The sequence below is a fragment of the Pteronotus mesoamericanus genome, unplaced genomic scaffold (genome assembly GCF_021234165.1).
Source record: "Pteronotus mesoamericanus isolate MK-2021 breed Mesoamerican mustached bat unplaced genomic scaffold, CSHL_Meso_final contig_130, whole genome shotgun sequence".
Taxonomy (NCBI): Eukaryota; Metazoa; Chordata; class Mammalia; order Chiroptera; family Mormoopidae; genus Pteronotus; species Pteronotus mesoamericanus.
In genome coordinates, this window is record NW_026555060.1 from 24,345,345 (window position 1) to 24,364,591 (window position 19,247).

General features: G+C 34.3%; 1 protein-coding gene across 3 annotated transcripts in view; it reads right to left on the reverse strand.

Annotated features, from left to right (window-relative positions):
- Positions 1-18,968, reverse strand: part of MINDY3 (MINDY lysine 48 deubiquitinase 3) — a 101,647-nt gene extending 82,679 nt beyond the window's left edge. For 2 of the 3 annotated variants that reach the window (XM_054593442.1, XM_054593434.1), the window contains exons 1-6: positions 18,655-18,968; positions 10,833-10,912; positions 6,809-6,869; positions 4,462-4,638; positions 1,229-1,280; positions 284-398 (exon numbers count right to left, since the gene is read on the reverse strand). In XM_054593442.1, the coding sequence (XP_054449417.1) occupies positions 284-398; positions 1,229-1,280; positions 4,462-4,638; positions 6,809-6,869; positions 10,833-10,912; positions 18,655-18,748 (579 nt within the window). In that variant the 5' untranslated portion in view covers positions 18,749-18,968. Of the gene's footprint in view, positions 1-283; positions 399-1,228; positions 1,281-4,461; positions 4,639-6,808; positions 6,870-10,832; positions 10,913-18,654 lie in introns of those variants that run through there. The other variant, XM_054593451.1, reaches the window with a different exon arrangement.
- Positions 18,969-19,247: the final 279 nt, after the last annotated feature.

Sequence of the window (19,247 nt, forward strand, 5' to 3'; positions counted from 1 at the left end):
TTGCCAGACATTCCTATGAGCAAAGAAAATAAAACTCAGAAGAACTAAGTGCATTTGATGATCAGCACATTATTGATAACCTCTGCAGTCCAGAAGATCAGAGGTGAAAATAAATTTCAAAGTGGTTAAATAACAAGTGAGTGATGAGGAAAGAGAATTATCAGCACAAGAGATTTTTATTCTGAGATTTAGAAACAGCATCAAGAATAATTTTCCTCATAGCAGGAAAAATATATTAAACTCAAACTGGTAAAAGCCGGCAGAAGCATCTTCTTAAACAAACCTTTGTCAGTAATACAGAATACAGAAAAAGCAATACTCCAAATTTGTTTCCCCACATTGAATACTGGTCCAAGACAGCATCTTTTAATTCGGATAAACTTCTGAATGCTCTTTTTCTAGGGGGTGAAAAGAATTAAGTATTAGTACCATCATGAGGTATACTACATCCATAAATGGAAAAATGCTTAACTGTCTTATACATTAAAATGTATATATACAAGTAGGACATTTTTGCAAGTGTCTCAAATTTTCAAATACAAATTTATTCATTAAGAGCAAAAGCTATTGCTGACAGCTGTCCTTAAATATAATATATCCCATTAAGATCGAATGCCTACTTGGTAGGGAATCTCTTTATTTCTTAGGTGAACTGTCTGGCATTGATAAATTCTTCAATAATTACACAGGTATTTAAGGAATGAAGTGGACCTCTTCTAAGATGAGTTTAAGAACAAACAAAACTTGACATTTGTACCTTTGTGACTTACTTTAAAAGAAATTAAAGTTATATTTCAAATCAAATGCCACTATACTGCTATCACTATAGCTATCCTTACTGTCTATTTTGTAATAAAATGTTTAAATGCTCTAATGAAAACACAGCACTTTTAATGAAAATTATAGAAAGCATATTTTGGCAAGTGATAAATAATAATTCAAATATTTATTCTACTAGAAACCTTTCCTCTCAGGGCAAAGAAACACTGGGCTAAAATTATTTTTTTATTGTAATGGTGAAAAAGCTTTTAATGTTATAAAAGGTGTATTTTGATAGTTAATTTAGGAATCCAAATAATTTAAGCACACATTTACAAATTATTTTTTTAACCTGAAAACAAATTAATCCTCAGTCATAAAAATATAAGTACCTTTCCCCAGCATGAACAGACTTAAAATGGCAATGTGTCCACAAGGTAAGTATTTTAAATGTTCCAATGTTACTTACTGAATTAATGCATGAAATCGCTCAAAGCCAAGCTCTTCGACAGCCAAGGCAGCTATACATAAAAGACACTTTTCAGCACTACACATGGCAAATAAATGACACAAGATACACACAGCAGGCTGTAAATACTTTCAAGCAATCAAAATTTTCCCTCTTCTCTTACTCCCTTATAATCCTCAGTTTGTTTTCAACTTCATTATAATAAAAATTTATATTTCAATATCTTAGTTACCATGATTATAACTAAATGGATATAATACTAAGACTGTGGAAGCGTGATTAAATAATAAACACTTCTTATCAATTCGATTATGCTAGGATAGTTTATAAAATGAGAAATTATTGGCAATCATAGTGCCACATCATTGTAATGTGTCCTGCACTTTTAAATAATCTTTCAATCCACAGATCCAAGTAAAATCATCATAGCTAATCTTCCTCTTTATAATATAAAATCTTTAGGTTTAATGCTTAATTATAAACAAATGTGTATAAAAAGGCATAGCACTTTGAAACTATACAGGTTCAACAACAGGTTTAAGTTTGTTTCCTCGTTAATTTGTACCACTGTTGGGAAATTTTCAATTACTTATTTAGATTATGTATATTAATGCTGTACGATTATAAATTTAAAAAGTCAAATTAAATCAAAGAAAGCATTTAAATCAAAGGTAGAGCTTAGCACTCTTCTACGTGCCAGGCCCCTTTCCTCACTTAACCCTCCTCAGAACCCTCTTGTCCTCCTTCCACAGAGGAGGCAGCTGCCGCTCGGAGAGGAATCCTCCCAAGCGCGCACAGCAGTGAACGGCAGAGCTGAGATTTCAGCCCAGAGAGTTTGGCTCCCCACAGATAAAGTCTTTAAAGGTGAATCAAAACGCCTACTCTAATTTATTCAAAATGAACAATTTAATATGCGTATATATTTTTATAAAGCAAATCTTAACACTTAATTCTTACTATGGAAATTGATTCAGTAAGAATTAAAAATTAAAAATGTTTTATTTACAATTGAAAAGGTCACAATATGCTAGCTTTTCAAAGTATAGTTTTAATTTTCAAATGTTTCAAATTACTTTTTAAAATCTTGAAATTTCTAACGGCTTAAATAATCTTTTCATCTGTGTGGGAAACAAACTGAAATTGAACCTGAGTATTCACTACTGCAAACAAGTGTGCATTACCAGAAGCCAAAACTATACACACCACACAAGCCAATGAAATTGATGTTTGTACAGAATGTAATATTGACAATGGGGAAATATCATATTTAAAATTTCAGAAAAAAATAAAAACTCTATCTAACCTTTTCCAAGCTGTACTAATTTTTCTGTGCCCGATTACCTAAATAACTTTACTGGGCATACACTACAAAAGTTGACATAAAGATAGTAATTTAGAGAAAGGAGGCAAGCAAAATGAAAGCTGAGCAGGCAGGATGGTGAAAAAATATAAAACACAAGAAAAAGAACATAGCTGGGAATAAAGGAAAGAATAGGTAAAGTAGATTGTTACATGGAATAAAATTTTAACGTAAGTTCATTTCATTTGTCAACATCTAAGGTAAATTCTCAAATTTTTAGTTAAAACTTTTCCAACTTATACGATTATTAAAAAAAACAAAATTTAAATCTGATTTTATTCATGTCTACTTTTAGAATGAGGCAAAGTAAAATGGAAAATTACTAAAATACGGTTTTCAAAGGGGAATTCACTATAGTACACCCACCTAAATTAGTTACTGAAGCCCCTATGTTAACATATTATGAGGCCATTTAACATATCACTACGGAATGTACAGCATAATCCACAGTAAGCACACAGTATATACTAAGATACTAATAAAAAATGTTACAAAAAAGATCTTAACTATATTCTTACATTTCAATATATAGACTGGCTTTAAGCACCTAATCTTTAAAAGAACTTTTAATTAGTTCAACTATTCCTGTCAAAAATTTGATAACCTTAATAAAACTCTTAAGCATGCTTACATGCAACCCAGTAAAACTGGAAAATATTTAAAACCAATCTTAATGACATTTTTGACTATCATCCTTGTGAATATGTTCCACTCATTTCCTTAAACTGTATTAATCAACTCTAAAAATGTTAAATTTTTTTTTTGAGAGTTTATGTTGAAAGCCTGAGAAAGAAATGCCACTGAACAGTTTGTTTCAAAAATTCTTCCTCGCGGATGCACCATCATGAGAATGTACCGCTGCAGCCGCAGAGGTAGCAGAGAAAACACTGACATCACAGACACATTGCAGCTCCAGGGCAACAGTGCATCACAGACTGCCCTACAGGGAAAGCAAGCTGTATATCACCAACAATCAAGATTTACTCCCTGGAAATTGGCTAATTTCTTTAATAACAACTTCCATAGATGATAGTTAATGGAATGCATTATAAGTAGAGTAAGTCACTTATTCAATATAAGCACTTGAAAGTACCGATTATCAAAAGCCACCTACTAGCAAGATAGTTCCTGAAAAGAATAAAAGAACAGCAATTCTTTTAATCTAGCTTCTGTACCACTAGTCCATTCTGGCAGTTTTTAGGCCAATTACAGAAAAACTTCCAAGGCTAAAGACTACAGAATATATAATATTTTATAATGAGAATGGCAGTTTAATTTTTAAAGAGAAATCTTCAAAGCATGAAAATCATAAATAAAGACAAAATTAAAACTCATAATTAAAAATACTTTAAAATAATTTATATACAGTGACAAAGTCCAAAAAGTTTAGGCAGGAAGAACACAACATATAACGGAAAAAAAAAAAATAGTCCCATCTTTGCTCTATGAAGCAACTAAAAATATTTTAAGAAATTTTCTAATGTCAAAAAAATTCCTTTTTCTCCCACTACCAAAGTAAACAACTAAGGCATCTGAAATTAAAGTATATAGAAATATGTTCTTTAAACTTTCTAAATGAGAGTTCTAAAGTTCACAAGAGAATGTAATCAAGCAGGACATTAACTAGAACTTTTTTTTAATTTTAAGAGATACATTTCCTTTTTTTCCAAAAATGAAAGCAAAAATAAACAAATGCAATATCCTCTAGTAATTAAAATAATCAAAAGGGAAATGAAAAATACTAAAGCTCATGAATTAAGTTTAGGTTAAAAAAGAGATACATTATGATAATTTTAATTCTTCTTCAAAATTTTCAATAGTTTTATTAAAACAAAGCTATAAGAAATTACTTGAGGAAAAAAATGTATCTTACAAGAAGAATGTTCCACTTGGCAACTGGACTCTGCAGGACTCCCAGAAATACTAGCAGTTTCCTCAGTTGTTTTTCCTTTTAACCATGAAACCAGGCAGTATGATCCAGAGTTGTCACAACAGGCACTTTCTAAAATATCACATAAGGTGTGACAAAGGAGTTCCTTCCGCTCTTCCTCTAAAAATAACCAAAGTATAAGATATAATGGTTTCCTTTGAAAAAAAAGTAATCCAGGCATGAATAACAATCCTAAGAATGTATTAATTTAATGATGAAAATCAAGCATTTTAAGTGGGGGAAAAATCCACAACTGATCTTAAATTATATTTTAGAAAATAATGTGCATGAGGGTTACAATGTCACCATTATTAAATAATTCCATTAATGAGAAAAAGAATCCTAAAAAATGCAGAATTAAACATTAGGAGAAAAAATATTACCTGATACTGATCACCTGTTTCTTAGCTGTAAATGAAGTATTTAAGCCATGAGGTATCCTTTATTGTAGAAATAGGCACAATGTAAGGGCCTGTTGAGACCTCTATTATTTCCCCATTTCTGAATTAGCCTAATGTTTTTTATCTCCCTGTCCCACAGGGTAAAAAGAATGAGATAACATACCCTCAAGACATACAATAATACCATAGTCCATTAGATTAGCAGGGGCCATTGTCGTCATGCCTCATGATACAGAATCTACTGATACTGTATTGCAGTAATTTGATCTATAGGTTTTTATAGAAAAAAGCACAAATGCTCAATTTCTTTCTGAACCTTAGCCACTTTCCCCTTTTCAGGGAGTATTACCCTCCTAAAGTAGTATTGCTTTCTGAAACTTTCAAACAAAGGGGGTAAAGTGTATACACATTGTATGTAAAATTTTATGCTGTAAGGAGGTTTCCATCTCTCCTAACAGATTTAAAATTCTTTAAACACAGAAACGGTGCCATTCACTTTATAACCTTCACAACATTTATGACAATGCAATATAAATTTTTTATCAATGTGAATATATTCCTGTGCAAGAAATCTTATTATTAAACATTCACGTTAACACTATCAACAAAACAAACAAGCAAGCAAAATATAACCAGAGACTCTGAAATAAAAAACAAACTGACAGTAATCAGAGGAGTGGGGAGGGATAACAGGAGAAAAAAGAGAACGGTCATCAAGGAATATGTATAAAGGACATATGGGCAAAGCCAAAGCAGGGTAGGGTTGAGGGAGGGAGGAGCAGATAGGTGGGGAGAGGGGGAATGGTGAGGGGAAAATGGAGAAAACTGTACTTGAACAACAATAAAAAAATTTTTAAAGAATAAAAATAGCCCTGGTTGGTGAGGCTCAGTGGATTGAGTGCCAGCCTGAGAACCAAAGAGTCGCCAGTTCAATTCCCAGTCAGGGCACATGCCTGGGTTGCAGGCCAGGTCCCCAGTAAGGGGCACACAAAAGGTAACCACACATTGATGTTTCTCTCCCTCTCTTTCTCCCTCCCTTCCCCTCTGTCTAAAAATAAATAAAATCTTTAAAAAAAAAAAAAGAAAAAGAAGAAAAAAATAGTATCCCTTGTCTCTCCTCTACTAAAATTTATTTTGCATTCCTAATATTAATGAATAAAAAAATACAAGATAATAACATTTTAACTCTTAAATTCAAGATCACTAGTAGATTCTATGTGCATGGTTTGGAAACTGTTTCGCCCTGATACTCTAACTGGGGTCATAATAAATCCTACCTCCCTCTAGAAGTTATTGTGAGGTCCACATGAAATTACATAAGTGAAGTAAAGATCTTTGTAAACTGTCAAGTGGAATGCAAATTTTTTTTATCATCAGGTAGTGCCATACAGTTCTCTCACCTAATTATATTGCAGAAGATATGACAGCTTCAGTCACAATTTAATTTAGAATTATTTGCAATACTATTTGCATTATGTAAGACATTATACTAAAAGATGCAGAAATACAAAAATAACTGAGTTCTTGCTCAAAGCTAAATAAGACAAAACAAACATACATAAATGACTGTTCCCTATGGTATGCTTTAACAGTTTAAGGAAATGTACATTGCTTTAGCAAGAGGACAAAGCTTTTTCCCTTAGTTATATTATCCTATCTTATACATCTTAGGAAACCAAATTTGGAAATATATGTATTTTAAAATTTGGAGTCGCTGTCCATGAATCTTTCTGAAATATTAAAAAATAAATCTCAGGGAAAAACATCCCATTAACAGTTTACATTTTAAGATAGAAAATTTTACCTATAAACTATTACCAAATAATGCTGCACAGGTCATCTGTAAAATAGAAGCTGTAGTAAAAGTTTATGAAAGACAGCAATCATACCTGGGCAATCCCTCCAAGAAGACTTCTCAGAAGAAAACAGGAGCTTCTTCAAAAGAAATGCCTTTATACAATTAAAGCAATAATTATTAGCATACATTATAAACATATATCACTTTTATTTTAAAATGAAAAAAACTAATTTGTACCTCCTATATAATCTTTTGAAGAGAGCTGTAAAAATTTCAAATGGCTCCCCTTCATGTTCAACAGTAACTAGGCATTATTATCTATTCAGAATATACTATTATAACCTTAATTCTATATCCATAAAATTCTTCTTTCATAATACATACTTCACGGTAAATAGAAGAACTGACTCAAAAATAAGACACAGAACTGGAAAATTAAAGAAACATAATGAGAAGGCCCTACAGAACAGGAGTAAGTCTAAACTTCTCTGATTTCATATGTTACATTGGTGATTTAATAGAAAGCAGTTCAGCACAATACAGTGTTTCCTTCTCGAACTGCAGTTCAAGGGCTATTTGCATCCTAGTCTTATTTAAAATGCAGATTCTTTTGCTCTGTCTATTGTATCTGAATCTCTAGGGGACAGATTCAAGAAAAAGAGGTTACTATGGTGATTCTTACTCATATGTGTTTGAAAGTAGTAATATACGGATAAGAGGACAGCTCTGAGTCAGACAGACCTAGATTTAAATCCTAGTTCCACTACTCTACTAATTAAAAATAATAAGAGCACAAACTTTGAAAGGTTGCAGTGAGGATTATATGAGATAATCTATGTAATGCACTTAGCACAGTACCTGGCATCTAATAAGCAAGTTTTTCAAATAATTTTAACAAAAAACTAAATATTATATATTCTCATAGAAACAAAATCTACAAATTCTACAATTCGTGTTTCTTATTTTTACCCAAAATGAAAATAACCATAAACTTAAGTAGAATAACTATATTATAAAATTTTGGAAAACTGAGGTGGGACACCCATTATTTCACCAACACAACTACTTAGCACTTTGATATACTTATTTCTAGTCTTTTTTTCATACCTTTTTAAAATTGTATTACAAGTAAGAAGCATAATGGGTATGTGATTATTTTCCATTTTAATGTTTTTTCACTGAATTTATAACTATAATTCTTAATCACTAAATTTTCATCAAGCTATCAAAATTTACTTAAACATTATTTGATGTTTTAACTATGTTACTCTACATTAGGTTGTTTGCAATTTTTTTTACTATACTATACTATAAATATAAAAGCTACTTCTTGAATATAACATTTCCCATATTAAAGATTATTTATTTAGGAAAGATTCGCAGAAGTACAACTATTGCATCAAAAAATCTGCATTATCATAGCTCCAAGTATAATGTAAAATTCCTTCCCAAAAATCACAGTACAAATTTGTACTACATAGCAATGTATGAGGACATCAAAAATCATCCTACCTCATATGTCCTGGCAATTATTTCCATATAGTTAATAATATTGTGATAACTATGTGTGCTGTCGGATGGGTGTGAGATTTATCATGATTATTGCTCAGTAAGTTATTTAATGTCTAATCACTGGGTTGTACACCTGAAACTAATATAATAATTTATGAAACTGTACTTAAAAAATTAAAATGATTTAAAAAAAGATTAGAAAGAGCAAGCAGTAGAGTTTAGTTACAGTTTTTTTGTATTTTCTTGGATTCCTATTGAAGGTGAAGATCTTGATTCTTTGGCTGTCCACACCATTCCAGCTGTTATGATTGTATATAAAGGCTCATTTCACCTCTGTGGTCTTAAGTGTTTTATAACCAACTTGTATAAGTTCTTCATATAAGAAAGACAATGTCCATTTATTGTTAGTATTCACTGCAAATCTTTTTCTGTATTTGGAACTTATCCTTTCTCTTAGACAGTTGATAATACATTGTTTTTAGTTTTTCTGCAGTTGAATATTATATCAAGAATATATTTGGCATATGGTATAAGATGATCTAAATTCATTTTCCCCTCAAATTGCCAACCAGTCATATCAGTGTCATTTAGTAAATTTCATTTTATTCCACCACTGATTTATTTTTTAATTTAATCTTTATTTTTCCATTACCATTTAAGCACCACTAATGTATACAGTTCCTTCTTTATCATGGCGTCTGATAAACTCTTGGTAAACTGTTATATGTAATGTGGCCTATTACTGTATTATCTAATTGGTTCCATAGTATGACTATTATTCTTGCCATAGTGCCTACTATTATTTAAATTATAAAGCAAAACTTTATAATTAAAAACTTTTAATATCTGGACTTGTTCATTTCCTTTCATGATTCTTAATGATTTACTTGGATTTTTACTTGAAATTGTAATATAAACAAAATTCCTCTATGACTGAAAAGATTTATGTGACTATGAAACTAAATTACTACCTCAAAGATACTTTAGGATTTTGACTATTACAATTATCCCTTGTTACACAGCAACCCCACTTGCAAAAATAACTACCATCCTGGAAATGTACTGAATTTTATAAAACACAAAACTCCTGTGGCATAACTTGCATTTAACTACATTCACAGACTTGCAGTAAATAAAGACCTGAAGTACTGTTAATGGCCCAAGAGGGGCAGTGTTAATATAATCTAATTTGCAAATGGGAAGGACAAGGAATTTTCAAATTCAGATAATAAGATTCCTACTAGCAATCAAAATCTGCCTCAGTTCAACAAAATAGCTCTAATAACTAATTTATAGTTAAATTTTATTCTTTACATTCAATAACTCCCAAGCAAAGTTGAAGTATTAGCATTCATTTTTTAAATTTTTTAAATAATTCCACTAATGCAAAAAAAAAGTACACATATCAACTTTTTAAAGAAATAAAATAATGACCTATAAAGAATATATTTTATAATCAGCCGTGAAGAGAGATTCATTTCCTCCTTCAGGGAATACATATTTAGTTTATTTATGTAAGTGTATAAAATATAAGTGTTGAGTGAGAAATTTACTTGGCAGCTAACAGTTCAGGAATTCATTCTTTATGATCAATGAATAATAAATATAACATTAAGTATTTATTTTCAAAACCTGCTGATTAATATATAAACAATAAATTCAACTTCTTTTATAACAGTTCTTAAGTTACATTATTATTCAGATATAAGTTTAATAGTAAACTGAAAATTCCATTTTTGGTTTAAACAATTTAACAGTTTATAACAAATCAGCTTTGAAATTCAAACAATGTAACACATCAAGATTCAAAATCAAATACATATATTCAGATTAACCCTACCTTTTATGGGGTTAATAAGATAAAAAAATAATTTTTCATTTTGGGAATTCTGTTTGAAAGCAGTTACTACTGATTTTATTTTAAAGGCCAAAGCTATAGCCTAAAATAGCATAACCTGCCAACTTATTTTAAAAATTTATGAAGTTTTAGGCCATGAAAATATTAACTCATATTCAACTTTTTAGGAAAATCATTCTTATAGAGAGATCAAATGAAAATAGTACCATTGCTACAATTTACTTATCTGTAGTACAAAATGCTATTACTCAACAGGATCATTGTAATAGAAGGATGGCATGATCATTAATTCCTCATTTCCTGAAAATCAGGGAACACTTACTTTGCTTTCTTGAAAATATAGTCAAAAGGCTATTGCTGTGTAATCTTACTCATGTTCTGAATTCACTTTACTTTCTTTATTAAATGTATTGGGGTGACACTGGTTAATAAAATTATATAGGTTTCAGGTGTACAATTCTATAACACATCGTCTACATATTGTATTGTGTGTTTACCACCCCAAGTCAGGTCTCCTTCCATCTCCACCTATCCCTTCTATACCCTCTTCCGTCTCCTCCCACCTCCCTTCCCTTCTGGTAATCACCACGCTGTTGTCTGTTTCTCTGCTGAATTCACTTTTATTTTGGGTATCTACAGCAATTTACATGAACATGATTAGAGTATATATACTAGAAAACAAAAAGTATAGTATGAAATGTTTGAACACGTCCCACTAAGGAGTTGGTAAAGTAGTCTATGTTACCTGAACAGGTGCAATAACAGCACAGGGGCCACCTTCAAACTGTTCTAATGCAGATCCCTCTGATTCACTAAACACAAATCCTAAAAATGAAAGCAAGTAGCAAAGATTAAAAATATAATTCAAGCAGCAGCCAAAAGAATTTTTAATGTACTTTGCTTAGAGAAAGGTCATTATAACAACTGCACAGTATCTTCCAGTCAGGAGCAGTCATAACTTTTAGGGGGTTCAAGGAACCTTTTGAAAAAAGATATGAAACCAATGCTCTCCCACAAACTGTACATAAAAACATAAATACGCACATATGCACACACAATAGTTTGTATCCAGGGACCCCTCTAAATGGACTAGGGGGATAAAGTATGGAAAAAGACACCATATCTGAGTTTAATATAGTTTAATTTACTTGAAGGAAGACTACACACACAGTCTACTGAATTCAAACAAAATTTTTTGGACTCTTTCCATATAGTACATGTATTTTTTTGTCCCAATCTTTGAGTCACATTCTATAAACTAAAAATTAAATCAGCATACATAACAGTGAATGTACTCACATTGGCTGTCTTAATTTTTTTTTTATCCTCATCTGAGGACATTTTTTCATTGCTCCTAGAGAGAGGGGAAGGGGTGAGGGAAAGGGAGAGAGGGAGGGAAAAAGAGGGAGAAAGATGGAGGGAGAGAAAGAGAGAGAGAGAAGAGGGGAGAGAGAGAGAAAGAGAAAGAAACATCGATGTAAGAGAAAAACATCGATTGGCTGCCTTCTATGTGCCCCAATCAGGGACTGAACCCGGAACCTGGGTATGTGCCCTGACCAGGAATCAAATTCACAACCTTTCAGTCTACAGGATGATGCTCCAACCAACTGAGCCACACCAGCCAGGGTAGCTCTTAATTTAAATATTACCTGACCAATACTGCCTGAGAGCAGCTAATAGAAGTGGTCACAGAGAGCACTGGCACCCTGCAACACAGAGATAGAAGTGAGGAGAATGGAGATACTATGATTTCCTAGTTTAGGAAATCATTCCACCTCTCTAGGCCTCAGTGTATTTATCTTTAAAATGATCACTACAATTCCAACAGACTAGGAATATGTAAAGTTTCACTAAAGATTATACTTGAGTCAGTCATCTAACAAATATTTAATGAGCATCAGATACTATACCAAACATCTAGGATATACATATGAATGACAGACTCCATAGTCTGGAGGAGCCAACAGTCCAGGTGAAGACATACACACAAACAAATAATCACTAAAATAAAGAAATGAATGTTACAACAGAAGTAAGATGACAGTGTTGTGGATACAGAAAGGAATGACTCACTCTGCCTGAGTCAAGTCATAACTAATGAGTTTGAGGCTAATCTAGAATAGGAATTTGCCAGAGAAACAAGAGTGGGAGGATGATTTTATTAAAGGAACAAGGGTTACTAAGAGCAGGGCAAGTTATGGATCAGAGGGAAACAATGTAGCCAAAAAGCAGTATGGGGGCAGGACAGGGGAGATGGTACATGGGAGGAGGGGACACTGACAAGAGGTCAACAGTGGAAAGTACCGCACCATAACAAGCACTAATTAAAACAGTTATATGACCATAGTTTTTTCTTTTTTAAATGACCAGAATGAGGATGAGGCTGTTACATCTCTATGTCTGTCTGTCTGTCTGTCTGTCTCTCTCTCTCTCTCTCTCTCACACACACACACATACCCACACACACAACTGTAGTATCTAGCTTGAGATACTAGATGATAGCAAGCAATTTTTCAACCAGTATGTTGCAAAAATGTTTTAAATGTTTTAAAACATGCAATATCTGACTATTTAGTCAGGGGCACTGACCTCCTTTCCTTTAGAATGTCAAATAAAAAAATGACAGCAGCCAATACTTAACCATATTCTGGTGTGAATGCCCTGTCTTAAACCATAAATACGTAGGTCATGTAATAGAGTTGCATCTTATCAGTCATGTTGCATAATAAGTTTGCATCTGATTGGTTATTTCTTGGTACCAAAAATCCTTATATATCAGTATAAACCTGATTTTTTTTTAAATTCCCTTTGGAGCAAAAAGGGTAGATAATTATTATTTTTTTGTAAATCAATCAAAGTTATACCCATTTTTTGTTAGATCAGCAAACAATATAGTTTTTACTGTGTGGCAGAATTTTAGTAATTAGTTTACGGGTGCCATGAGATGTAGAGGATCCCAGCCTACTTCCTTTCTTTTTACCTCTCAATCTCTCTTTTTCAATCATCATTTACACGTGTATCATATATTTAAGTACAAAACACCTAAAGATTCCACCAAAAGCTCATTGGTATTTGCCCAAAGGAGCTGAAAATTTATGTACACAACAAAACCCTGCAAACAATGTTTAGAGCAACTTTATTCCTATTTGCCATAACAGGGAAGCAGTCAAGATGTCTTTCAGTAGGTGAATGGATAAGTTGTGGTACATCCAAACAAAAGAATATTATTCAGTGATAAAAAGAAATGAGCTCGAAAGCCATGAAAAGACATGGATGAAACTTAAATGCTTATTATTAAGAAACCAAATTGAAAAAGCTTCAAACACTGCATGATTCCAACTATATGACCTTCTAAAAACGGTGAAACTTACACAGTAAAAGACTTGTGATTGTCATGGGGTAGCAGAAGAGGGGAGAGGTGAGGGATGACTAGGTAGAGCACAGAGGATTTGAAGGCAGTAAAAATACTATGATACCACAATGATAGATGCATGTTATTATACAACTGTCAAGACCTATAGAATGTACAACACCAAGAGTAAACACTAATGTAAAGTATGGACTTTGGATGATAATGATGTACCAATATAGGCTCATTGATTATAACAAATGTACTACTACTCTTACAGAGGATATTCACATAGGGAAGGCTATGCATATTATTGTGGGAGCAGAAGGCATATGGCAAATCCCTGTACCTTCCCCACAATTTTGCTGTGAACCTAAAACTGCTCTAAAAAAAATAAAGTTTTAATTAAAAAATCACTTGACCATAAAAGGAACATGCCACCTAAAACTCCAACCACCACTCTCTCAAAGCCCACCTAGTTGTCTACATGCACTGTCTAAATCTCCTTACTTCACAATTAACTTTACCCACAATAATCTGGTTTCCAACCTGTGGCTACAACAAACTCATTCTCACCAAGTTTATCAATGACCAATAAAAGCCATTTTTTTAAGTCTTTTCTTTTTTAACCTCCCAGAGAATCATCTGACATGCTGACCACTGACTTCTTAAAAACCTTTGTCCCTCTTGTTCCAATTTTGTTTCTCTTTCTTCTCAGTCTCCTTAATCAACTTCTTTTAAATGCTAATGTTCTTTAGGTGTTGGCTTTTCAATCTCTGTTCTTAATTTCTGTTGTTGACACTATTGCAGATGTCCCTATTTCACTCCCTCATTTACTCCTCTCCTCCCAGTCCCCACTTCCCCTATCCACACATTCTCCCAGGGTAACTCATCCTGTCTAGCCCAGTCCTAGACAGACTCTAAATGCTTTAATATGGTCCTATAGGATCTGGCCTCTGGGTGTGTTTCCTACGTCATCCTATGCCACTATCCCTCTTTAGACTCCAAACATGCTGAGCTTCTCTCAGGTCCTCAAATATCCATTTTTTCCCTCTGATTTCTTACCATTTGAATATGTTACCTCAGCTTGAAGAACATGCTAATTCTATCTCTGAAAAACTCCCACATCTTTTAGGCTTCACCTTACGATAAGGTCCTCTTAGTTCAAGGCTCCAAAACATATCTTGTGTCTATCCATTTCTATTCCATCTCTAGTCTACCAAATGAGTTCAAACCACTACCATCTGTCAGCTACAATATTCTTATGAATTTCCAACCAGATCTCTCCATTCCACACCCCCAAACCCCCAATAAGGTTTCACCAGAGTTACCAGAGGAATATTTTAGAAATGCAATTGTGAACTTGTCACAGCCTGCTTAAAACATTTCAATGTTTTCTCACTGCAATTAGAATAAAACTCAAACTCCTTTTTATGACCTAACAACAATGTATGATCTATAAAACCCACCTTTCCTCAAGTCCACTCTCACCTTCATCATCTACAGTGACATCAGGGCCTTAGGACATCCTGAGATCTTTTGACCCGGGGCCTTGATGTTTGCTGTTCTCTCTGCATGAAATGCTCTTTCTCTCTTCATATAGCTGAATACTTCGCATTCCTAATGACTCAATTTAGTTATTAACTCCTCAGAAGGTGCTGTAACTGATCAAACGTGTCAAAAGGTTTGCGAAGTTTCTTGGTACTACTACTGACATTTTGGCCAAATTATTCTTTGCTCTGGGACTGTCTTATGCATGGATGATGTTTATCAGCACCCCTCGCCTATACTCACTAGAAGCCAATAGCAGGAGATAGCCTACACCCTTAAAATATCCAATTAAATAAAGTTATTGGTGAAAATAAATTGTGTCTTTTATATTATGGAAGAAACTAAATGGACATTTTGGCCAACCCAATAATTTGGGCCATATTATTTTTTGCCACATCTTTTATTACTCTCCCCTTTCCTCATTCCCACTCTAGCCAAACTAACCTCCTTCCTCCTACTTGAACAAAAAACTAGGAATATTCTGCATTAAGTCTTTTATAATGATCATTCTCTCTGCCTGGAACATTTCTTTTTCAGTTATCTAAATGATTAACTCATTTACTTCCAGTGTTTGCTCAAATCTCACCTTCAAATGAGGCCTATCCAGGCTACCCCATCTCATAACTCCCTATGTATTTACCTTCTAACTGTTATGTATTAATCTATGCTATATTATGTTTATTATTTGCCTTTTCTCCCACCCAGTCAATCTAAACTGCAGAGGCCTGGAACACTGTTGTGGGGAAAAGGAAAGGGAGAATAAATGATGTTTATGAATAAGGAGGTAGAAAATATATGTTTTTCTTCCAACTGAGCAAGAGGAAAGCAGGCAGAAGTAGAGAATAAATTTCCAAGTTAAAAAAAACAACTGTAAACCTTTAAATTACGTGACTTATTGACTTTAAAACAAAAACTGGCAACCCCTCCACATACACACACAAAAACCTACCCTTTAGAAGGAAGAAAGAGGATTTGCAGAAGAGAATTATCTAAAACTACCAAATGAATTTTAAAAACAACAAATTTAAAAAAAACTATGTCACTCCTAAGCCTTATTGCTTAACATATTATCTAAAAATGCTAAACAATGAAAACAAAACAAAGCAAAAAGCCCAAACTCCTGCATATTCTTTTACTGTATCAAAAGAATTTAACATGACCAACCAATATAGTTTCATAAATGGAATATCCCTAGAAAAAATTTTCCATCCTCACCCGAGGACTTTTTTTTTTCAATTCTTTTAGAGAGAGAGGAAGGGAGAGACAAAGGGAGAGAGAGAAACACTGATTGGCTGCCTCCCATTCACACCCAGATGGGGGACCAGGGAACAGGGGACTCAGGGATCTTAGGTGCTCAGACCAGCAGACCCACACCCTTTGGTTGCCAGACAACTCTCCTACCAATTTTATAAATATTTACCCCAAACTACTTATACCTATAACTTGTTTCCAAAAGACTAATGACATTACAGTTGCCAATTCAAAGCACAGTTACACACTATGAAATAAAGCCGAAGTTAACGTCACATTATGAATGCAGTCTCTTGTGCCTAGTCCCATAATCACAAGTGACTGCCACAGCAACTTTTAGCAATGGTTTCTGTCTCAACAGATGAATAAATGAATACAATGGGAAATATAGCAAAACCAATAATAACATCTTTCTGATTCAGAGGTGCAAACTTAAAAACACACCATTTGCTTGCCTTAAAAATCCTTGCTCAATGTAAGTAAGACCTTGAAGAATTACATAGATATAGTATAACTGCACTTTCCGAAAAGCAAAAAAGAAAATAAATCATTTATTTTAAAATAACATGGATTGAATGAATCTTGTTAAGGAATTTCTATATGACTAAAAGGTGTCACAGCATTATAATGTCATTATAAAGTTCTATTTTAAATAATGATTATCAAATAAATAATTTCTTGTAGTTATCAGGCCACTACCAGAAAGAAATCTTTGGCTTACTCTACAGCCAAACACTTTTTAAATTAAGCTACCATTTTCTGAGTGTTTAGAGTATATCAGGTATTGTGCTAAGTGCCTAAGTGTAATTTACATGTCTCTAACCCTCACAACAACCCTATGAGGTTGACACTACTATTATCTGCAGAGAAGAAAACTGAGGCTTTAATAAGTTAAACAACTTAAACCAAGAACTCAAGTATGCCTATTTCAAAGCCTGCTCTTAACCACTACTAGAACTGTCTCAGTTCTCCTTGAATCTGCATCACTGTATTAAAATGTAAATGAGGCTCAACAGCATCTTAATCTACACTATAAATGTTTAATTAATGTTGGTTAATTACAGGGGAAGAAAACCCTTCCCCTACTTTACTATTAGGATCAATAAGTCCAAGTGTAAAATAAGTTTTAAAATAAAATCTGCAAATATGGATGTCCACGATTTTAGAAAATATTAGTTAAGTGACATAATTAAATGAATAAAAAGAGCCAAACTAATTACACGTAATTCACTCCCAGTTCTATCAATTTGTGTGCAACTCTGTCCTGGTCATTTACCCTTTTTCTTCATGACTCACCTGCAAAACAAGAGTGATAGGCTAAATTACCTGACTGTTAATACATTATAATTCTAACTTTACCCGCTATTAAGAGACAAATATCTGGGAGGGAGGAAAGGCTTACTTACACCCTGAATTTCTGTTACAAAACACACATTATGAAGTAACGACAGATTTACTATGCTAAAATTTCTCCAAATCCTTTAAAACAGGTATTTCTAAATAAATGTTTTAATAATAATAAATGCCTATTTATCTGCCTGTTTTACATACACACATACATTACTCACACATTTATACTCTTAATTTCACTTAACTTCACCAGTCTTTCTTAAATCCTTAAGTAATGCGTCCATTGTGTTTAAATATTAAAACTTAAGAATTAGGTATAAAATGCCTAGCGCAGGTCTTGGCACAGTGCATGAATTTAGAAAACGATAATTTTATTTCATTATTATTCATATTATTAATAAAACTTCTTCTGTAACTCAAAATCCTATCTGGGTAATAGACCGGCAGAGGAAGTGCTATGATTCATATTCTTTTTAACTGTTAACAGATAGTAGACCAACCCTAATCCAGGGATACTTTGGCTTTAGAGAACACTTTGCATCAAGCAACGCTGTATTTATGCACAGAGTACCATGCCTAACCACATAATTAAAACACGAACAACAAAATTGCTGTCTGGGATGTTGACTTTAAAGCCACTTTGACTTTACTGCGGACGTCCCTGCCTTCAAAATCAGACCAAGGGCCAATAACATAAAGCCTTGTTAGGGGCTAAAGATTCAGGCAGCCAGGCACTGCTTGAAGAAACGGGCACCAGGAACACCTTCAGAGCCACTGCAGATCAACAACCACCCTTTTCCCTCTCCAACGGAAGAGCAGTCCAGGGAGCGGCTGACGCGCTGCGGGTCTTTCATGGACAGCTTTAACCATTCTCTTACTCAATCTCCTCAACCTCTCCCTCCAAGGCAGGCAGGGCGTCTATAGAAAGTCCAGTTTCTGAGCTGGGCTAAGGAATTGGGACAGAGTGCGGGGAAAGCGAGGGTGCTGACTGGCGAGAGAGGCGTCACAGCCAGATTCTCACAGAGCAAGGGAAGCGGCGCTGGAAGTGAGAGCCCAGCCAGGGTACCTTGCGTCCAGCGGCAGAAGATGGTGTCAGAGAGACCGGGACTGCTCTTGGTGCCCCACACCAGCTCCACCAGTTCTTTAGTCAGTTCGGACATGATGGGGTACCGGCCAGCGGGTCTTTGCTTTCAGGACTCCTGCCCCGAAACATGGGGAAGGAGCGGCTCCAGAGACAGGAGTTGTGGGACAGCAGCGGCAAAGCAGTTGGCAGGTTAGACGCGAGAAAAACGAAGTAAGACAGAGCTGCATGCAGAAACCCAGCCTGTCAAAATCCCTTGGAGCTGCTGCTAAGTTTCCTTTGCCGGAAGTGTCCAGGCCACTTCCGGCTCCTCCTTCGCTACCTCCCCCACACCCGGAGAACCTCGAGTCACCCCGGAAGCGGAAGTGGGGCGTGGAAAGAGGCGCGGACTGCTGTAGAGGTTACCGGTGTTTCTGAGCTCAATTCCCGGCCAGCTGGTGGAGAGAAGCTGCTGTGGCAGGTACGCCACAGCTGTGGGCGCTGCCATGTTTCTGAAATCCTGGAATACTTCCTCAGCGCACTGCTGTGGTATTGGCTGGGACTATGAGGCCCGAGCTCAAGGGCCTAGAACATAGCCT